Source organism: Lissotriton helveticus, chromosome 3_1 (assembly GCF_964261635.1).
Source record: "Lissotriton helveticus chromosome 3_1, aLisHel1.1, whole genome shotgun sequence".
Classification (NCBI taxonomy): Eukaryota; Metazoa; Chordata; class Amphibia; order Caudata; family Salamandridae; genus Lissotriton; species Lissotriton helveticus.
The window spans coordinates 126,280,512-126,304,383 of NC_136061.1; the positions used below are offsets into that span (position 1 = coordinate 126,280,512).

At 43.5% G+C, this 23,872-nt stretch overlaps 1 protein-coding gene across 6 annotated transcripts in view; it reads right to left on the reverse strand.

Moving 5' to 3' along the window:
- The window catches only part of LYRM9 (LYR motif containing 9), a 92,472-nt gene extending 77,031 nt beyond the window's left edge, over positions 1 to 15,441 (reverse strand). Inside the window, exon 1 of one of the 6 annotated variants that reach the window (XM_078683540.1) lies at positions 15,397 to 15,441. In XM_078683540.1, the coding sequence (XP_078539666.1) occupies positions 15,397 to 15,428 (32 nt within the window). In that variant the 5' untranslated portion in view covers positions 15,429 to 15,441. Of the gene's footprint in view, positions 1 to 14,764; positions 14,868 to 15,127; positions 15,319 to 15,365 lie in introns of those variants that run through there. The other 5 variants (XM_078683541.1, XM_078683542.1, XM_078683545.1 and 2 more) reach the window with 5 other exon arrangements.
- Positions 15,442 to 23,872: the final 8,431 nt, after the last annotated feature.

The following is a 23,872-nucleotide window of genomic DNA, read 5'->3' on the forward strand; positions in this document are numbered from 1 at the left end:
AGATCCCTGTGGGACACCCTTATCATTATTATAGGAGATAGAGGTATGATCACCAATTTGGACCCTTGATCGTCTGTTTTCAAGATAGCTTGATATCCATTTAAGAGCGTTTCCTTCGACACCAATCTCAACAAGGCGCTCTAACAGTATGCGATGCGAGATGGTGTCGAAGGCCGCAGATAAATCCAGTAATATCAGGATGGCTGATTTTTTTGAGTCTAAGGATAACCTTATATTATCCACAACCTCCAGCAGGGCTGTTTCGGTGCTGTGGAATGCCCTGAAACCGGATTGGGATGGATCAAGGAGTTTATTTGATTCCAGGTGGGTGACAAGTTGTTTATTGATTAGGGTCTCCATGACTTTCCCAAAGAGTGGCAAAAGGGAGATAGGCCTATAATTTGTAAATTGATCAGGGTCTGCGTTTGGTTTCTTCAGAATGGGCCTGATTATTGCTTCTTTCCAATGGTCAGGAACAACGCAATGTTGTATTGATTGGTTAAAAATATTAGTCAGGGTAGGGATCAGAACTGGAGAGATTTTATGTATGACTTGTGGCGAAGCAGGGTCGCCCGGTGCTCCAGATTTCATTTTCAGCAGTGCATGATTTACATCCTGCTTACTCAGGGGTGAGAACAGTTTCAGCGTGTTATCATGGCTGCAGTGGGAATTTTGCCTTTCAATGGGAGGGGTGCTGGTCTCAACCCTAGTTATTTGCTGGGGAAATCGTTTATGAATTTCAGTTATTTTTTCATGAAAGTAGGAGGCTACGGATTCAACCCATTTTTTAGAGTCAGGAAGCACCTGTTGTGTACCTGGAGGTGTGGTAAACTCCTTCACAATATTAAATAGTTCTCGTTGGGAATTTGCTGCTAGGGCAATCCTGTTACCCAGGTAGACTTTTTTAGCCTCAGCAATGTCCTGCATATACTGTCTATGAGCCACTTTGTATAAGTGTCTGTCTTGAACACTTTTTGTCAGTCTCCATTTTCGCTCTGCCAGCCTAGTAGCGCATTTTCTTTGTTTAAGTTCCGGCGTAAACCATAAAGAATTATGTCTTGGAGGTTTAGAGGTGCGCATAGGTGCTATATCATCAAGTGCAATGGTAATGGCTAATTCAAATTCCACGGCAGTTTGGCTAAGATTGGTGCATTGGGCAATGGAGGGCGGGGGAAAGGATTTGCTAAAGGCTGGTATGGTGATTTTATTCCATGGTCTGGTTTTTTTCATTTTTCTTGGGCGGATCACCGGGATCTGAGATCCGCTTATAGCGAATTTTATAATGTAATGATCTGTCCAAAAGACTAAGTCACTTTGAGTAATCGTGACTTTAGAGGAATTAGTACAAATGAGATCAAGAGTGTGCCCAGCTATATGAGTTGGGCCCGTGGGGAGTTGACAAAGTTGTAAGGCTTCTAGATTGGTGGTTAGATCTATAGTGCAAGGATCAGTGGTAAGTTCGAGGTGGTAATTTACATCTCCCAGGAGGATGAAATTCTTTGTGGTTAGAGCATAAGGTGCTATGGCTTCTACTAATTTCTCAGAGAAGTTGGTTTTAGAGCCGGGAGGTCTGTAAATAAGGGCTACCTTCCATGCTTCTTTGTTGTTCACTATCAGCATCAGCTTCGGAAAGAAGTGTTTACTGATGTTACATTGTACACATGCTGTGGTTCTCGAGCAAATGCAGGGGCAGAGATCAAGAAACACAGAATGTGTCACATGCCATTAAAAAATCATTACAAAAACGTCACAGTTGCAGACTGCAACAAAAAAAAAAAAGAAGAAAAGAAACACAGAATGAGTGATTTAAAAGTGATAATGAAAGACCGTGACAAAAATGCATTCATCTTAACCCTGGTACACGACACTTGGCAGAGCGGACTGTTCCTAAACCCTGTATCTTGTGCACATTTCATAATTACGTAGGTTTCCTTCGTACTCATTTTTCATAAATTAGATTTCAACATATGAATAGCTGCACGATCGGTACATAATGAAACCTAGAGCTCAGTTGTTGCTGCATGTTTTTGGAAAAATTATAAACCCTAATTATCGTTGTGGTCAGAAGGGTCTGACGGATGCAACAATGTACTGAATAAAACATTGTCACCAATTGCTATTTTTAATACTGATTTGTATAATTTCTTTATTTCAACAATTGATTTCTTTGGGACACCTTCAGGGATCTACACAAATTACCCCTGGCTGACAGTAGTATGGGAGCAGTACATGTCAGACAAGAGAGGCAAAGAGTTTAGTAGTTAGTCCTGGTTAAATTACCTAGTGGGCATAGCAGAGCGACCTTAAATTTGTCTGCTTCAATCAGGCTTAACGGCTAGAGCAGCCAACTTTGAAGCTGGGGAACCAGGTTTGAGACTGGCGGGAGGCTCAAACATCCTGTGATTCTGGGCAATCACTTAATCTCCCCGTGCCTCAAAAAATTAATGTGTCCATTCGTAATACAACTGGTGCTCATGTAAACCGCTCCCATAGCAGTCGGGTCAAGAAAGTTTGCGCTATATAAACTGCAAAAAAAGGGTGTTGTTTTGAGGAGTGCAGGGAGAGTGAAAGGCTGTGTTGTATGGAATCTTAACATAGTATTGATTTTTAAAGGACTAGGTGGGTTAGTTGTGAGCCGGAGAAAAATATTTATATATATGTTCTTTTTTTAGGTTGGGTGTCCTTGAATCTTGTGGGTGTTCGTTCTTCTATTGTATTGTAGTGGACTTAATGGAGTCATGGATACCAAGCGGTCTCCTGTAGCAAATGTTATGAGGGAGTGAAATGTCCCTTAGAGTCCAGTCAAGAGTGTTTCGGTGAGACGTAGGATCAGGAATAGGACTTTACCTAAGTAGTGATGGGGTATGTTTTATCATAATTTTTTCTACATCGGTGTTGTCTTCAGTCTTTATTGAGGAGTGAATTTTTATTTGATTTACTGTTAAAAAGGGACTGACTATGTGGTATTTAAAAAGGAGGGTCAGCGTGGAATGGGCAGCCCGGGCTTTTGGGGGAAAACATCCTATATGGATGGGGGGGCTGCACCGCAGGTCCACAGTCTGAGACAGGAATAGCTCCGTGGCAATACAAAGCTATGCCAACTCTTCCTCACAACACCCATGCTTATATCCTTTACTTTCACAATACCCTGCTTCACAGTCAGTCCACCTTCTTACCCTAACATTTCATTGACTCACAGGAAGCGCTCACCAATCGGACTTACTCATAGGCAGCCAAGCAGGTGTTCATACTGTTCATGTGTATTTGCATCCTAACCCTCTCATCCTAACACTTAAGAAGCTTACAGATAGCCTGCCCCTCTTACATTCACTCAGAAACAGCACACCTTTCACGCGATCCTAGCCTGCAGGTACCATCTCCATTCACCTACAAAATAGTATAATTCACAAACTAACTCACTTACCATCACTCACATGCAGTTTACCTCTCACCCTATCCTGGGGACCAGGCTTTCACTACACTCACCCTCACACTTTTTTTGTGTAGTGTTGTGTTCCTAATAATACATAGAATCTGCACATTCAGACAACATAAACTAGGGAATTGCTGTCCAGACTGATTCCAGACACCCCCAAAGGATATGTTAGGCTTTAGACTAGCTAGCTTACAGTGCCACCATAAGCCCCCTAACCTTACCAAGGAGCGAATAGTTTCTTGCAACTATCGAACATGACAACTCTTAACCCTTCAGGGATCGTGGAAACAGTGCAGTACCTTTCGCTCAGTAAATCGTGCCCACTTAGTCTCAGAGACAAACACAGAATAAACACAGAATAAACGCTGGGGATGTTTTCAACAAGCATTTATTGACCCAGCATCATTCTAGTATAACACATGTTTGCTGCGACAATCATTAGACAGAAACAGATATTTAAAATTACAAGCACCGACAGAGTAAATAAAAGGCAGAGTGCTACCATGGTGATAAAACAGTAAATATATGCAGGCATATTGACACATGGCAGTAATCAAGGGTGCTCCTACGATGCAAACCCTGTCTAAGTGTACCTAAGTGTACCTGGCATGTATGTGAGAGTAAAGCCAAGAATCCCCTAGGAAAGAGCCAACTCCATTGCCTGATGCGAGAGAACGAGGACTCCCCCCATTGGTGTCGAGTTGGACACGCTGCAAGGGATGTCAGACTGCTGCATGATGGAACTTCTGCATGCCGGGTCTCAGCGTCTAGTGTCAGCGTGGTAGATTCTCCTCTGTTTCCCCAGCGAAGATGTGGTTCTTTAATACCCACAAAATACCCAGGGGTACTACCTAGATATGTAATGGTTTGCCATTATGTATATTGGACCTGTTGTCCAAGGTTGAGGTTAGTGTTTACTGTGTACACTGTTATTATACAGAAGATGATAATCCTGCAGTGTACGTCCTGGGCAGGGGATACTAGGAATCCTCATGCATAATAAATGTAGTCAGTTTCAGAGAAAATTGATCGACATTTATTCAGCACATAACTAGGTAAAAGGTCAGTGCCAGAACGGTTCTGTAGAGCAGGGTAGGACGGATGTAAGAAATAGACTGTGTTGCTACCTTGGCCTATATTGGGGTACATTGGGGTTCATAACACTATCTTAACACACATACAACTCCCTTCCGACTCACAAACAGTCCATCCCAATAACCCATCAACTTGATTAACTTATGTGAAGAGGAGCCTGCACACCCTCACAGTATCCTCATACACAGCCTCACTAGCCTCATTCATAGACATCTGGCTAGCACTCCGTACACACACGATCCCCTCTCAGACGCAACTTATCCCTATCACACATTTCCATTCACAGGCAGCTCTTGCACCTCACCTCACACTATCAATCAGAGGTAGGACACTTTAATAAAGATTAAACCTTTAAAATAAAGCCAGCCGTAATCAGCAGCATAGAATTTATGTTGTAAGATTTCATTATAAAGCAGTAGTAAAGACCTTTAAATAGAATTGGAAAAATAAGAGAGTAAGACAATAAAAATGAACATAATAATAAAATACAAATAGAATACAAATCATACTTCCACCAATGAAACTAAACACAGTTAAGAGGGAGGGTAACCAAAAGGTAGAACTGCAAAATACAGGGAAACTTAAATGGCACGGTTACGTAAAATCCTTAAGTGTCACTAATGGCATATTGATACTGCCTAGCAACTTGACTATTGCAATTTCGGTATCATCGAAAAGAATATCAGACCAGTCTTCACAACGCGTTCCACTGGTCCAACCACAGCCTTCAAACGCCAAAAGATGATGGAAGGAATGCTTGAAATAAGTCTAAACACTGGCAATAGTTTGTGGTACTGTTCCAATCCATCGTTCTTTTTCACACAATGCCACCTCAAATTAAACCCAGCTATACGAAAATCAGCATTGATCCTGCTCCAAAAGGAACAGCCCATCCCAAACTGTCAAGAAATGTCCTCTCTGAACTGAAACACTAGCAACCCAAAACCCGTTCAGGCCTGATTGGGCCTCTTTAGTCAGGTGTAGCTTGCCTCCAGTTGCACAGTGAGAAAGGGCACCAAATCAAGCACACAAAACATGGTGGGATTAATGCTAGTAATAAGTATAACCACTGGCAATAGCTCACACTAGCATTCCAACCCATCGTTTTTTTAACCGTCCTGTCACCTCAGATTAGACCAAGCCATATTGCAAATCAGTCTAAGTTGTGCTCTAATAGAAACAGCCCAGCCCGAACTACCAATTCAGGGCCTCTCTGAACCGGAACACAACCAACTAAAGACCAGTTACGGCCTAATTGGGCCTCTTCAATTGGGTGTAGCTTTGTTCTAGTGGCACAGTAAGGGAGGGATCCAAATCTGAGCATACTTTGGCAACTTCAGATTTTACATCATACACACAAAAGTTGATGGGAGGAATCTTTCAATAAGTCTAACCAAGGGCAATACCTCAGGTTAGCATTCTAACCCATAGCTCTTTTTCCCACCATGCCACTTCAATTTAGACCCAGTCATATGCAAATCAGTCTTGATCCTGTTCAAACAGGAATAGTCCAGTACGAACTACCAAGTCCTCTCGGAAATGGAACACAAGCAACCCAAGAGTGGTCTTGGGTTTGCCAACCACAACCTTCTACTGTGTTTTTTCAAAAAATACAACTGGTGTCTAACTGCCAGAGGGCGCTTACCCACTCATCACAGGATCTTAACAAACAACATCACGGTCAAGACTTTGACTACCCCTGGACTTTACCAAATGCCTAACATTCCACACACTTCCATCTTGGGACAGAAGACTCCCGGGGATCACTTTCATGAGCTTCACTTGTTTGCCATACATTTGCATGTCTTTTAAGGACATGTTCAAACTACAGGATCGCAGTATACTCACCCTCTTTGAAATCTGTAAAATAGGCACTAAGCTCAGAATCTTGCTCCACACCAACTTATTCTTTAACTACCATGAACAAAATCTGAAATCAGGATCACTTGTTACCAAATTCATGAAACGGGACACATTGGAAATAATATAGTTAATCTTCTTAAACCGGCACAACATAAATAGGACACCCACGCAGATTACAAACTACAGCGTAGAGCAGTGGTTCCTAACCTGTGGTATGGGGACCACTGGTAGTCCACAATGCCTTCTTAGGGGTCCACTAATGCTTAGAAAATGTAATCTTATTAGTATGTTAATCAAGTGTATATAAATAAAGAAGTATAATATAAAATTTGACATTTTAAAAAGTTTTATAAATCTGAAGCAATTTTAACTTCAAAGCTAAAAATTAAGTTAGTATCCTCAGATTGATTTGTGGATGCATTGCAAATGCATCAAACAGAATACAGTAGGGACGATGTGTGACCTCAATTAAATTTATAAAAGCTCCAACCTTCCCATTAAAAATCTAATTTTGATTTTATTTATATTTGTGAAGTCAAATAAAATATTTCATACATTGTTCATTTGTTTGCTGAATGCATGTTTTTGTATTTTTTTAGCAATATTTTGCGGTTCAATAGGCCTCAGCTTTCCAATAATGACTCAGTGGGAATCCCCTGGTTTCAGTAATGATTAAGTGGTGGATCCAAAGAAGACAAAAGTTTAAGAATCGCTGGCATAGAATATAGGAGTGACGTGGTAGGAGCCCACTATAAAAAGGAAGAAAGAGCAAGGGACTGAAGGAAGAGAAATATTAAGGAGGAAAGATAATAGAAAGTAACGTAGTATAATAAATTACCACTGACAAGTCACTTGTTCCACCATTCATCCATGCGCTCATGCACCTATCACTTGCCCGTTAATTATCTGTGCACTAAGTCAGTCACTCACTCAGTCATCCATCCAGCTACTGACACATTCTCACGTTCACTCACTCATCTATTCACACAACTAAATACATTTATGAAATAGCCATACCTCTGGGATTAGCCTATGCTGGTTGTAGGTGGCTGGGTTTGTTTAGCAGGACACAGTGAACTATGGTGTAAAGAAACTTTACAACACAGGGCATCCATGCAGCCCTCCTAAGTGCCACGTTTCATGGGTTAGACTTACGCAAAACATTAAACAATCACACACTTCTGAACTCAGCCTCTATCTTTCCCTATATGCCACCATGTATGAGTTATTTAGCAGTGTGCCAAGAAAACTAGTCTGTACTTAGCATTCACGGATATTTCACTGAGGGGCAAACACTGACATACTCTAGGAATGGGTGTTTGTCCCACGGTGACTTTGTAGTCCCCTCCTGGGGCGGCTCCTCCATTTTGTTGGAGGAGCGTGGTCCCACAAGCCCCAGAGCTGAAAAATAAAATGGCAATAATGTTGATTTATTACCATTTTATTTTTCAGCAACCCGTCCCAAACTAAGGGCCTCATTACAATGCTGGTCGGACTGACCCTCCGATCGCCGCCTTCGCGATCCCTTTCCGACTGCCCAGGCTGGAATGATTCACCCGCCGTATTACAATGCAATTGATGCTACTACAGCGGTCACAGCTACGGCAAAGCAGATATCCCCTAATATGTTGCGGCAAATGTGTCTAAAACTCACAGAAAACAGGTAATGTACCCACATGTATAACATATATGGGGATATGCCTTGTATACTCCGTACCCCACTGCAGGAGTGTGGCAGAATGTGCACAGTCAAGTCAATGGGTATATCAACCCAAGAAGGACTTACACAGGATCAAGGGGGGAACTGGACGAAAGGCAGCTGGTCGGACCTCTACGGTCGGGTCGTGAGAAACCCACATTGTAATCCAGGTGGCGGACAGAGATCCCTGTAAGGCTCTGAGGATGCAGTTTGCCTCCAACTGCCTTCTGTGCGGTCACAGAAAAGCTGTTGGAGTTGGTGGTCTTTCAGTCAAAGTACACAATGCATGCATCGGAACAAATTCTTCCGCAGAGACATTCAACGCTCCGACCGCCTCTGAAGAAACCTTCGACGGTCCGACCACCTCTGACAGGACTGCGGAAGCTGGTGCGACAGGCATCGTAATCAGCCCCAAAGTGTCAGGACAGGGAGTGGCCAATGCTGCCAACTGGAAGCAGCAGGGAGCTGTGTGCTTTAAAATGTGCATGTCTCTTTGGCCAGCCGTCTTGAGACATTTACGCATTTTAAAGTTCTCTAATTTAGCTGTGTTAGAGAAAGCACAGTGCTCTTAGGAGACACCCCCACCCCCGAGAAACCTTGGACCAATTGATGCACGCTACTGTGGGGGCCAAACCCTGATACTTTTCTGGACCCCAATAGTTCACTTTTCTTTTCTGTTTTTTTTAAGAGCAGGCAGTACATACATTCACTAAGGGGAAGGAGTCCCTTCGGGACCCCTTCCCATTTACGAATGGGTTATCACCAACTTGAAGTTGGCAGTAAAATGGGAATGTTCTGAGACCGTATTCATGTTCACAAAACCTTCATACATACTGTTACGAATTGGTATTTGGAAGGGACGCCCTGGCCACATCCCTTCAAAATACCAAATCGCAAACCCATTTTGTGATTCAGTAACAGGTCAACAAATCGCAAACTTGGGTTTGATACGTGTGAAAAGCATTTTTTGCGTTCGCAAACTGGACGAGTCTGAAAATTGGCCCATTTGTGAACACAAAAATGTTTGATAAATGTGACTTCTAGGGCCTGATTAAGATGTCGGTCGGAGGCTTTCCAGCAGACATGGTAGGTTTAAAGTTTGACCGCTATATTATGATGACAGCGGTCGGAGCTTAAACCGGCGAGTGAATCAGATGCCATTCTGACAGGCTGAAGGAGTCCGTCGGCCAGTCGGAAAGAGCTTATAATTCATTAAGGACAGTGTTTCCACTGTCAGGATTATGATATCAGTTTCCGACAGCCATTCCATGGCGGCTTTTCCGACATGGATTGGCTGTCGGAAACGGACTTTGGTTACCCTTAATGGGGCCACCTTGCCCCTCCACATTTGGTCCCACCTAAACATCCCTGCACCGAGTGGCAGGATCTTTGAGGTACCAGCCACACACTGCAGAGATGTTTACAAACTTTCATTTTTCAACTGGAGTGTTAAGACCTGGGGATCTCTAGTTGGCAATAGTTATCACCTTTGTCCAAATAGGGACCCTTACTTCTAAGTCAGGATAAGGGGATTACACTCCTTAATAACCCCTGCTCACCCCCTTGGTAACTTCGCACGAGCAGACAGGCTTATCTCAGTGGCAGTGTGTTAAGCATTTGTGAATATACACAGTAATACAGTGAAAACACTACAGATGGACACAACACAGGTTTTATAAAAATAAGTATTTTTTATATAGACTTATACACAAGACCACAAACGACAAAAATCCACAATACTACACTCAAGATTACTTAAAAGATGATTAAAGTCTCTTAGTTCAAATTGTTGGTAAATGTGAAAGGCCCTGCGACACGGTTCTCCAGTGATGCGACAGCAGACAGCTTCGATGAACACACGCTTCCAGGGAGATGCGACGAAGACTCGCTTCTCCGGCGTTGCGATGATTTCAGCTGCGGCGGCGACTTGCTTCTTCTTGAGGCGTCGCGCTTCCAGCTCCCAGCGGCAAGCACAGCTCCTTGGAGAATATTCTGTAGATGAAAGTCCTTACAAAGTTCCTTCGCCTATCCCTTGGTAATGAAGCAACCACTGCAGGCCAACCCAGCAAACAGCACACTGGCAGAGGGGCAGTCCAAACTCCTGCAGCTTCCTTGGTTCTTCTCCTTGGCAGAAAGGTTTCTTGTTCCAGAAGTGATCTAATCTCTTGGGATCAGGGTCCCAATATTTATACCCCAAAATCCTTTGTTCTCTGAAGGCAGAGAGGCCTCTGCCTAGTTCAAACCAGTTCCTGAGCACTTTGTTTACATGACTCTCTTCTTCCTTTCACTGTGCAGGGCAGAGACATCAGCCGCCCCACATGAGGTGGAGCCAGCACAGGGAGGGAAGATACAGTTCTGGAGCACTCTATTGACAGGATTTGTCCTCTCCTTTCACAGTGCAGGGCAGAGACATCAGACAAGCCACAGGGGGTGGAGCCAGCATGGTAGAGGGAAGGCCCAGCCCTATTCAGGTCCCAGGTGCAACTCCTCTCTCCCATCTAGATGTAGATCTCTCTATTCACCACCGGGCTGCCCCAGACTGTCTCCTGGAATTCCCCAGCCCTGTCACTCACAAACCCAGACAAGAAATACACAACCCAGCAGAGTCAGGCTCAAATGGTTAGGCAAGCAAATACCTGCTTTCTAAAAGTGGTATTTGCAAACACAGAATATTAAAATAAACTTTACTAAAAGATGTATTCTATTATTCTGAGTTCAGGCATACTAAATTCGAATTTCTACCATGTTCCCTGAGTCAGTTAGGATTATAAGAATGTAATAATCTAACTGCCCATTCTGGCCTATGAGAACAGGTAGCCTTCAATAGTGAAAAACGAAAATGGCTGTAATTCACTAGTAGCACATTCTACACACATCAGAGCATGTCCTACCTTATACTTACAATGCACCCTGCCCTTGGACCTACCATAGGGGTGTCTAATATGAAGCAAAGGGAAGGTTTAGGGAATGGCAAGTGGATGCACTTGGCCAAGTCGATATGGCAGTGCTAGACCGCACACAGGCCTTGCAATGGCAGGCCTGAGACACACTTTACAAGCTGCTTCTGTGGGTGGCACAACCAGTGCTGCAAGCCCCCCACCAGCATTTGATATACAAGCCCTGGGCACACATGGTGCACTGTACTAGGGGCTGACAGATAAATCAAATAACCCAATCATGGAATAACCAATTAGTACATTAATTTAACATAGGGAGCACTTGCACCGTGGCACTGATTAGCAGTGGCACGGTGCCCAAAGCATATCAAAACAGAGGAGGCAATCTGTCAAAAATGGAAGGGAGACTCACGCCAATGATGTCAGGTCTAATAGGGAGCTTGAGCTGCAGGCGGTTTTGGCCAGCCGCAAACCCTTCCATTATAAAATTGAAGTTAGCGACCACGCTTTGTGTGGTCGCATCCTAATGGGGTTGTTGGAACTGCCGACCTATGGTTGGGCAGTTCCTTCCCGAAACGGTGGCAGTCGGAGGCAATTCCGACAGACATCATAATTAGGCCCTTAGTATAGAATTATTAATAAACGATACAGAAAAAAACATTGCTTGCCATGTAGGCTCCAGTACAGAACACAGAATCACAAAGTCATGGTAAAATCTCTAGTTAGGCAATCAAATCCCTCCCAATTCTAAGTGTCAAATTCATAAAGAGTACCGACGGCATCCTAAGTGAGGAAAAGGAAGTCTCAAAATAATCTCCTTTTCCTCCTGAAACTTTGAAGTCGCCCCCAATCCCCCAAAACCAGGATTTTTTTTTCATACTCAATTTATGCATAACAATTAGTAAAACTGCTAATTCAGCATGGTATGATCATGATTAGATCGCAATTGGCAAATCACAAACAACTTTGCATTAGTTAAATCATATTGACACTAACCAATTACCTAAAGTCAAAGAAATCGTCTACTTGCTTCCTCAGCAACTGCACTCCTAAGATGTACAACATAATATGAAACCTTTCCCAAACAAATGCTTATGGAATTATGTTCTTCTGAACGCCTGCATCTGAACTTCCAGCAGAAATCCTACAAAATCATCCATCAGGTAAACAATGGAAAGTTTCATTCACAATATATGCTGTCTAATACATTTGTCCTTTTGCGTCACACCACTCTGTGACCCACGTAAACTGTGGTGAAAGAAGTTTCACACTAATTGGGAGGGAAGACGAGCAGGAGCAAGCTGAGCAGCACACCAGAAACGGCATCAATTTTAAATAAATGGTGTTTCACACAAAAATGTGGCACAATATCATTTGTTTATCGGTTATGACCATGTGCATCATTAAAATCACTAATATGCACAAAAAATGTGTGAACCAAAATAGTATATTTAAAAAAACTTCTACACTACCACAAGAGTCAAGTGCTGAAGGTGTACGTGGCCCAGTTGCTCAGGATCCATAGTAGAAGATAAGGGTTTGCCCACATCACCCCACGGTGCCTCCCAAAGGTTGGGCATACCTAAACTAGCAGGGCATTTCAGATGTTATATATTAGTTTAGTTTAGTTAGTACGAGTGGATGACGACCAGCCGCCTGAAACTGAACTCGGACAAAACGGAGGTCCTCATCCTGGGCTCCTCACCCTCCGCCTGGGACGACTCCTGGTGGCCTCCCGCCCTGGGCACCGCACCCAAACCGACAGACCATGCACGAAACCTGGGCGTCATCCTGGACTCCTCCCTCTCCATGACCAGACAAGTCAACGCCGTCTCCTCGTCATGCTTCAACATCCTACGCATGCTACGGAAGATCTTCTGGTGGATCCCCACAGAGACCAGAAAGACCGTCACCCAGGCCCTCGTCACCAGCCGGCTGGACTACGGCAACGCCCTCTACGCCGGCACCACCGCCAAGCTCCAGAAGAGACTCCAGCGGATCCAGAACGCCTCAGCCAGACTCATCCTCGACATCCCACGAACCCGCCACATCTCCGGACATCTGAGAGACCTTCACTGGCTCCCCGTCAACAAAAGAATCACCTTCCGCCTCCTCACCCACGCACACAAAGCCCTACACGACCAAGGCCCGAGCTACCTCAACAGCCGAGTCAACTTCTACGCTCCCAAACGCCACCTCCGATCAGCCAACCACGCCCTCGCCGCCGTCCCCCGCATCCGAAGAGCGACTACAGGAGGAAGGTCCTTCTCCTACCTGGCCGCCAAGACCTGGAACTCCCTCCCGACCGACCTGCGCCTGACCCAAGACCACCTCTCCTTCAGGAAGAAGCTGAAGACCTGGCTGTTCGAGCAGTAGCGGCACCCCCCCCCCCCCCAGCGCCTTGAGACCCTACGGGTATGTAGCGCGCTTTATAAGTGTCACTGATTGATTGATTGATAGTTTACCAACAATAAAAAAATATTTTAGTCCGAGTCATGTCAATTACACAAACTTAATTTTCTAAATGTAAGAAAAATAATGGTTTTATTGTATCAACTGCCATGTAATAAGGTATATATAGGTCTGACAACACAGCGAATAAAGCCAATGCAGCGTAGTTCAAGAATAAAATGTCATATTCCTGGTGATCCATTAGTCCAGCCTATCTACGAGATGAAAAATTCATAAAATGACACTGAATTGAAAATGGTCTATCTTTTATGTACCAAAACGTGACAAAAGAGGATGGAGGGAGGAGATCAGTATCCTCCATATTAGAAAAATTGAAGCGGGAAGGATCGAAAGATTTTGCACTTCATCCCTGGGGCTGATTAATACTGATGGAATGTGGTCCCCGATGTGTTAATTCTGGCGTTCCCTTCATAGTTTTGAGGTATAGTGTGATTATGTAAACTGGGTCCATGTGCCACCATATTCTGGAAATTGCTCACTGAGAGAAGAGTTATGTATTGTGTGTCTTGAGTGTCATCAGTTGAGTCTGGCTTAAATGAAAAACGTGGGGCGTGCGCATGACTCACCATACATTCTGGAGCACGACTGGTACAGCACTTCAGTTCGCTGTTCACGAGCAGAAAAAGGACTTCTGCTCATGAGTTGCAACCCCAACTAATCCTGGAGCTGCTTGCATGCTGTGAGCTCCAAGATTGTTGGGAGCAGGCTCACCCAGCGCTCCTTTTGAGATATTAATGTTTATAAAGTTATGTTTAACTTGCTTTCACGAATATATGTGCACATATCCACATGGAGAGAGACGTTGTATTCCATTTTCAAATGTGAATACAGTTTTACAAAATTGCTAGAAATCATTATGAGTTAGTAATAGTCATACGATATCTTTGTCAAACGTGAGTGCACGTTTTGGATTCCGCATTAATGTATTTCGATTTAGAGAGATGTGGATTAATGCATACACGTTCCAGAACATTTGATTACATTACATAATAACAGCGCCATGTATTTTTTATATAGCAATTAAAGTTGCCGTTTCTAAGTGTTGCAAATAGCAGGTTTTACGTCAGGGAACTCATTGTATTTACTTCGTGAGAAGAAAGACCTGTTTGCTTGGCCAGGATTGGAATTTTGGACCTGCATTTGGAACCATCACTGAGTCGCCTCACTAAAACTACATGTTGAAAGATATAACATTGCAAACTCTGCAGACATGAAATATGACCAAATCAGTTGGTGTTCTGCCTGCCGTCAAACACAAGTGGAATGCGTTTTTACAAGAAATATATCATTCGTGGTTCTTACATTTCCCAAGTTCATACTTCAGTCACTTACACGGTCCAGGTTTTTGGGTTTCATTCCGACACCAACAGCCCTGATTTTATAACCGCAACCATTCTGGGATGTGTAGTCTTGATTTTAAAATTGCATACAAATGACTACAAGTCCCAGAATGCAGAGCCGGACACCCTAGTCACGCACGGACCTACAGAGCCTCAGACTAATAACAGACCGAACATGGTCTCAAAAGAATCACTGCCCGACAGACTGGGCAACTGCTAGGTACACGACAATATACTGAGCAACATACATTCAGTACTTGAAAAAGTGAAAAACCTAGTATTGCAACTTTTCAAGATAGCGTCCATTAACCGCACAAAGAGTTACCCCGTTCAAAGATGGCGCTTAAAGTGAATCAGAAAGATTCTGGGTCAAATTAACCTTGCGTCGTCAGTCTACTCTGGGCTGGCAGTGGGTGTCACGCCCCTACCGAGGAGCGGATATCCTCGTTGTCCGTAACGTAGCTCTCCCTACTTCCAGCCGCGACCTTCGGTCCAGAACAAGTAAAAAGGACAAATATCCTACAGGACAGCTCCGTAGGATAGTAACAGCGATAAGCACTCACTTCTCGCATGCCGGACACAGCCAAGCCTCACCAGTAAACAAGGAAGATGTACTCCATAGACATAGAGAAAGGACTAAAGCATCGCCTGGGTACCAGGTACAAAAGGACACAGACTTTTATTATAGGCCTGGAGAGCACGTTGGCGTTAGCTCTAATAGGGCACCACCACCATTTGTGATACATAAACCAACAAGCATTTGCACTGAAATATGTCTCGCATTTGCAAAGCTGCCAAGGTTTCAGATTGCTGTGGGTGACATTTTCAAAATTTCAGTGAAATTATGAGTGACATTTCAACAACTATGAGTGACACTTTCTCCCGAACAAAATCAAGCAATTTAGACTATTGCAATATACCACCATTTAACAGTGACCCACAAGTCTCCATTACCAATCCAATCCAATCCAAAAATTCTTTATTTCGGCCATTTGAGACCATAAAAGATTCGTTAAGAAACATTTAAAACACATCAAGCATAAAATAAAAACAAGGCAGGGTACATTACACAACTAGATCAATTCCCTATAGGAACTAGGCATGAGGAGGCAATTAACTCTATTGCGTTACAGTTCATAACATGTTTAACAGAAGATCAATCTTTTAATATTTTTCCCCTTATCTGCCACATGGCCATTAAAAACTTGGCAACTGCAAAAACTATATAGTGCAGGGTATTTGTCTTCAGAATTGTGTATGAGTGTAAATAGTTTCTAGTGCCCAAATTCCTACACAGTGGCACTAGCCAATATTTCCTCGGTCTGGTGTAGGCAGGGCAAAAAAACAGCACGTGTTTTTCATCCTCCTCATTCTTACTGCACCCAGGACAGATTTTATCATCCAACGCTGTCCATTTACAAGTAAAAGTTTTAAGGGGCAGGGTGCCTAGCCTCCATTGAATGAAAAGTTTCCTTGCCAAAATAAGAGATATAATATCCATAAAACCTTCAAAATAAAAAGAATTTTTGGTGTCCAAAAATTGTTCAGTTAGGGTGCCGACTTTGGATGCACACACCAGGGAAACTAGACTTTTCTCCTTGAATATTTCAGCGAGCTTTTTGCGTGGCACCCCTTGGCAACCTCTTTCAGGAGCCTCCCACAGCTCTGGTAGTCCCAAGCGATAGAATTCTCGTTTGATGTATGCCAACCACGGAATTCTGTCACGATGGTTCAGGGTCAGGACATGCTTAAGATCTTCTCTGTAGTGGGCAAGTTCACCAGTGGACCACAGCCTGTGCCAAAACCTCAGTGGTTTAAGTGCAAGATCATCCCCTATTGAAGGGAGCCCAAGATCTAATCTCAGAGGTAGCAGGGGTGTACCTTGGGGAAGACTCAAGAGGCGTCTGAGGAAATTGTTCTCTACCTTTACAAGTTCTGTCCCGGCTTTGTGACCCCACAACTCGCCACCATAGGATACGGCTGCTTTGGCTTGGGTTTTATACATCTCCAAGGCCGGACTAATGGGTCTAAAGGTTGATGTGTTCGCAACCTTCAGGATTGCCCCAGACATTTGGGCCAACTTTAAACGAGATCTCGCTATCTGCGGACCCCATGATAGGTTTTCGTGTAAAGTTACCCCCAAATACTGGAACGTTCTGACCCTTTCCAGCCTTGCGGAGCCCAGTGTTGGATTAGGCCTGGTTGTAGTGGAGGGGTTAAATACCATGAATTTGTTTTTCTCTGTGTTGATCTCCAGGCCATGCGCCCTACAGAAATCCCCAAACCCATCTAGTATCCGTTGAATCCCCATCGGGGATTTGGAGAGCAGGAGGGTATCATCTGCAAACATGATAGCTGGTACCCTCCTGCCTGCCAACAAGGGTGCATCGTTGTCCCTGACAGTGTCAAGATGGGACATGACACCGTTAACAAAGAGGCAGAACAGGGTCGGCGCCAGAACGCAACCCTGTCTTACCCCTCTGAGAACTGGAAACCTAGAGGACAACGCTCCATCCCTCCCACACCTAACCTGGGCAAAATTGCCTTCGTGGAGCCTAATTATAGCCTGTAGCAGTTGTGGGGCAACACCCAGCTCCTTAAGGACCTCCCATAATTTCTTTCGGGGAACCAAGTCAAATGCGGACCTGAGGTCCACGAACACCATGTACAGACTCCCCCCCTCAATCCTCCCTGTTTTCCAGTAGAGAAGGACGAGGCGGAAAATCTGGTCCATGGTGGACGTGTTTTTCCTGAAGCCCGCCTTGGAGGGGACTGAGGATCGCATTGTCCTCCATCCAGTCAAGAAGATGGTCCAGGAGAAGGCGGGAAAAAAGTTTTTGGGGTCTCAAAAGAATCACTGCCCGACAGACTGGGCAACTGCTAGGTACACGACAATATACTGAGCAACATACATTCAGTACTTGAAAAAGTGAAAAACCTAGTATTGCAACTGTTCAAGATAGCGTCCATTAACCGCACAAAGAGTTACCCCGTTCAAAGATGGCGCTTAAAGTGAATCAGAAAGATTCTGGGTCAAATTAACCTTGCGTCGTCAGTCTACTCTGGGCTGGCAGTGGGTGTCACGCCCCTACCGAGGAGCGGATACCCTCGTCCGTAACGTAGCTCTCCCTACTTCCAGCCGCGACCTTCGGCCCAGAACAAGTAAAAAGGACAAATATCTTACAGGACAGCTCCGTAGGATAGTAACAGCGATAAGCACTCACTTCTCGCATGCCGGACACAGCCAAGCCTCACCAGTAAACAAGGAAGATGTACTCCATAGACATAGAGAAAGGACTAAAGCATCGCCAGGGTACCAGGTACAAAAGGACACAGCTACTTTTATTATAGGCCTGGAGAGCACGTTGGCGTTAGCTCTAATCGGGCACCACCACAATTTGTGATACATAAACCAACAAGCATTTGCAATGAATAGGTCTCGGAGTGGTGTGGCTCACTGGTTAGAGGCGGCAGACCCGTAAGCAGAGAACGGCCCGGGACCAGGGTTCAATTCCCGACGCGGCAGGGTCGTGGACCAGGGTCAAAACGGACTCGATAATTCTCGCCTCGGTGCCTACTCTAACCAGGGAACACACTCGGCAACTCTGGGCATTAAGCTTGCCTCATCTCTACAACGGCCCCCCACAAACGCCGGGGATGCCTGGTTTCACCTTGAAGATACCCAGAAAGGGACCATCTCACAGGGAAAACCAGGACGGGTTCCCCAGCGGTCTTCAGCGCCAGGATACTCCATGGAGTCGCAGTGCGCTTTACAAGTACACCCACATTTACATTTACATTTACATTTGCAAAGCTGCCAAGGTTTCAGATTGCTGTGTGGGACATTTTCAAAATTTTCAGTGAAATTATGAGTGACATTTCAACAACTATGAGTGACACTTTCTCCTGAACAAAATCAAGCAATTTAGACTATTGCAATATACCACCATTTAACAGTGACCCACAAGTCTCCATTACCTCTTTCTCTCACATACTTTTTTTTTTTTAGAGCTACTCATACCAGTGTAGGGTGTTAGGGCACATAGCATCACACAGAGACAATGAGTTATATGTGTGTATAGGAAATGTTACATAAGAGGTGTAGGAAAGGAGTCATAGGTCATTTATACTGGGCAGAATTTTAAAATGTGCCACCATGGTTGGGGGTTCTCTTTACTAATAAGAATTGATATCTACCCAAATTAACCCTTTTGCAACATTATGATAATGAAAGACTGGGGAGAAATCAACCCTTAACCCTATACCTTGCAGTTTGCATGCAGCTGTTTGATAATAGTTTATAGCTCACTGTGCTACATTAGGATTTTAATTTATACATTTCAAATATTAAAAAGATCTCTCCAACAAAAGCAGTAAGGCTCTGAACTATTTAAATTATATGCATTTTTTGTGAGCTGCTCGTGCTTTGCAGCAGGCATATTAACCTTTACTCTGTGTAAAATTTCCACTAGACAAAACTCTAACGATACCCAGGCAGTCCATTAATCACCAGAGTTGCTGGTTTCTTGGCATTTTTATTGTTGCTTGAAACTTGTTGGAGGTAAGGAACCTGTCTGGTGCCATTGGACCTCGCAGACTCTCCCCTCTCTACCCCTGATAATCGGAACCCTCCCTCAAAATCTTCCCCTACCACCTACACTGTTCCTGTTCCCCCGACCCTTACTTCCCCCTTGTGAAACGTCATTTCCAATCCTGTGGTCTCCCTCCCCCTCCTACTACCGCAGTCTCCCCCCCTCTGATGTCACACACCCACATTCACAACCTGCCTCTGTGAGAGGTTGGCCTGGTATATGATGTTCAGTATTCTAGTGAGCTCCTTGCCCAAGTCCAAACAACCCTTATGGTGATGGTTGTGATCCAGCACTCCTTTTGAAAAACTGTCTCAATAACACTACTGATCCCCACAATACACACCATTAATCATGATTCACTTATAAAGGCCCATAACACCAATGAGACAATTTTTGAGCAACTGAATCTGGTGGCCTGATTAATAAAATCTATTCACATATTATCTACATAATTATGTACAACTGCAGTTTACCTATAATAACCATGGTTTTGACATATATCTATTTTAATCAAGCCACTAAGGCGATTGAATCAACTGATGGTAACTAGATCATGAATAAACAAAACCAGCTTGTCAATTCAAATCTAACTTTTATTTACTTTTATTATTCATAAAGAAAAGCATTAACGTTTTAGAATCTTTATTTCATAAGCGGTCAAGAAAGCAGCATTTTAGTGAGGAAATGAATTAATAAACTGACATCTTCAAAACTAGCTCAGAAAACATGAATTAATTTAGCAAAATTAAAGTTTCCATTCCCATTCCCTAAATCTATTTCCCTGTCTGATTCTCACTCCACCTAGAAAGGAAAAATCATTTAAAATCTGCTGTCCTTACGTGCGCCAAAAGTCCAACAGCATCTCACGTCAATCAGGAATTGGAAAGAAGAGAGGTTTTTCTCCACTCCAAGTGTCAGGTTTTATACCTTTCTTTCTAGCTAAACTAACTACAATTTGCATCATTTCATGAAAATCCAGGCTTCTCATTGGCTGTGCAATGTCAGTCCACGATAAAATGTTAGGTCACGTCCGTTACTTGACCAGGCTCGGGCTTTTGCATAAGCCCTATTGTCTCTCATAACCGCGTCTTCCGACTTCCTCAGAAAAGAAACATTATCCACAAACTTCTAACTTTAACTTCCTAGCCTTCGTCAGGATTCTCAGGTGCTGGCACTCGTATGGTATGGCTAGCATGAATCCATCTCTTCAAACCCTTACACTTTACTGCATTTGTTGTGACTAATATCACCTGTCTTGCCTTCTGCCACCTTGGTACTAGACAGTTTCTTCTTCGGTGAACTTTTGTCCTCACCCAGTCTCCAGGTAACAAATCATGTGCTTGTTCTTTCTCTTTTGTAATTACTTCAGTTCCCACCTGATGGAACACAGAAGTCACCACATCAGATAGATCTTTACAGTAATCCATTATGATGCTATCATTAATGCTCAACAGTTTATCAACTGGAACAAATGCTTGCCTCATGACCCTACCCATTAGTATTTCAAGAGGGCTCAAACCTGTTTTTCTATCTGGAATGCTTCTCAAAGACATCAAAACAAGTGGAAGTGCGTCAGTCCACTTCATTCCTGTAGCTAAACACATTTTTGCTATTCTGTTTTTAATTGTACCATTCACTTGTTCAACAACACCTGATGCTTCTGGTCTGTAAGCACAGTGCAACTTTTGCTTTATGTCCAGAGCTTCACAAACCAATTGTAGCAATCTGTTTTCAAAATGTGTGCCACGATCTGTCTCGACCGTCGCAGGAAATCCATACCTTGGTATGATTTCTCTCAAAAGCAATTTTGCCACAGTAATTGAATCATTGCGGCGTGTTGGGAATGCTTCCACCCATCTTGAAAACAAACAGACTATCACCAAAACATATCTGAGTTTGTTGTGAGGAGGCATGTCAATGAAGTCAAGCTGTAATCTGGTAAAAGGACCACCCTCCCGTCCTATGGTTCCCATGCTTACAACAGTTTTTCTATTTGGGTTAATCTGTTGGCAGGTAAGACATCTCTGACAAAGGGATTCTGCAATTATCCTAAATTTTGGATTATACCATGTTTGCCTAAATAACCTGATCATGGAATCTCTGCCAATATGTCCTGGACCATGGTACATGCGTGCCATGTCAGAAATCATACTGTCTGGCATCACTGGTCTGTCATCTTTGTAAACCCAAACCTCATCTTCTTCTCTCTGTCTGCATACTGCTTTTAACCAAGTGTTTTTCTCTTCATCATCTGCCTCATCTTGCAACTGTTTTACTCCCTGCCAAGTCTCAACTACAGATGTTGGCATAAGTGAGTTCAAAACATGTTCATTTGCTTTTTCCTGATTGATTGCCATATTTTCTTTAGCACATGAATTTCCTTTTGTTATGTAATCCTCTCATTTTTTATGTGCTGTGCACTTTACAACTGCAATTTTCTCTGGTAACTGAATTCCGTCGATCAGTCTTTTAATCAATTCTGCATTTCTGATTGGTGATCCCGCAGAAGTTAAATAACCTCTTTGAGACCAGAGCTGACCATAGTCATGGACTACGCCATAACCATACTGACTATCAGTCACTATGGTAACTTTTAGCTCTTTTCCCAATTCACATGCACGAATCAAAGCAATCAATTCTGCTACTTGAGCTGAATGAATTCCTTTGAGACAAGAAGCTTCAATCACATCTGCAACTGTGCACACAGAATATGCTGTGCTCAGAACACCTTCATCTGTTCTCAAGCATGAACCATCAACAAATAGAACATAATCTGATTCAGCTAATGGGACATCTTTTATGTCCTGTCTGGGTTTTGTGCAATATTCTAATACATCCAAGCATTCATGATCAACAGCCTCATCTCTGATTTCTGTTTAAGAAGTGTCAGGTAATAATGTGGAAGGATTTAAATTCATACATCTCGCAATGGAGACATTATCTGAACCAAGGATAACCTTTTCATATTTTGTTAACCTGCTGTTTGTCAAATGTTGTTTTCTGCTTCTTGTGAGAAGAATATCAACTGAGTGTGGTACATATACTTTTACAGGAAATCCCATTATTATTCCTTCACTCTGTTCCAAACTTACACTGGTTGCAGCTACTGCTTTAAAGCAACCTGGTAATGCTTTTGCAACAGGGTCAAGAACAGCTGAGAAATATGCTATTGGCTTTCTCAGTCTTCCATGTCTTTGAATCAGAACTGATAATGCACATCCTTCTCTTTCACTGCAATACAGCTCAAACTCTTTCTCGTAGTCTGGCATTCCTAATGCTGGAGCTTCACACAAGCTTCTCTTTAACTGTTCAAAAGCCTCTAACTCAGTATCTGTTAGATTGACCGGGTCTCTTATGTCTGCTTTTGTCAGTCTCTGCAGTGGCTTTGCAATTACAGAAAATCCACTAATCCATTGGCAACAATAACCAACCATTCCCAGAAACATTCTAACCTGTCTCTGTGTTTTTGGAGGTTGCATTGCTTGAATAATTTTTAGGTCTCGCGACCTATCGATGCGCGCAAGCGCATCGAGCGGAGCGAGAATTCAAGTAGCCAAAATCCTCATGAAACCACCAGCTTTTTGCTGGTGTTTTCATGAAGTTCACGTGAACCACGTGATCAAACACGAACGTGCATCAGCCTCCCTCCCTCCTAATTGCATTTGCCGCACAGCACATCAAAGGGCTTCGCCCAGCGTGCGCTCTGCGGCTTCTCGGCTTCTCCTCCCCTAATTAGTCATTTTCGCCGCTCTCCCCATTCGGGCCCCCTCCCTGCCCGCCGTGTCGCATTTCTCCTCCCCCCCCCTTCTCTGCCTTCCTTTCCCGGCGCACGCATTTGTTTGTTACTTCTTAAAACCTCCCAAGGCATCTTAATTTACACAGCTGCCTTCCTTTCCCGGCGCACGCATTTGTTTGTTACTTCTTAAAACCTCCCAAGGCATCTTAATTTACACCGACGCTCATAAACTAGGCATTAGTTATTATTCTGAAGTTGAAACAAAGTCCGACTGCCTCATTTTAAGTTTTGAAAACATTCAGTCGTAGCCAGCACATTCAACTAGCGCGTTGCATTCAGTCGACTGCCTCATTTTAAGTTTGGGAAACATTCAGTCGTAGCCAGCACATTCAACTAGTGCGTTGCATTCATTCATGTTTTCTCTTTTATGGCTTCAAATGTTGTGATCCACAGCCAGACACGCTTACATGGAGACATCACCTTTCGGAAGCCCAGTTTCCACAGATCAATTCAAAAATAGGGACAATTAAGCGCCGATAGCTCCGTATAACAAACACTCAGTAAAATGTAAATAAAAGGTGGCGAAAGAAAAAATGAAGGGCATTTAACACTCGCCAGCTTGGTTAATAACGGAAGATCGTCAGCCGGATAAACCCTACATACTACACATCTGTTGTTCCTATGTATAACGTTATTTTCTTCCTTTCCCGGCGCACGCATTTGTTTGTTACTTCTTAAAACC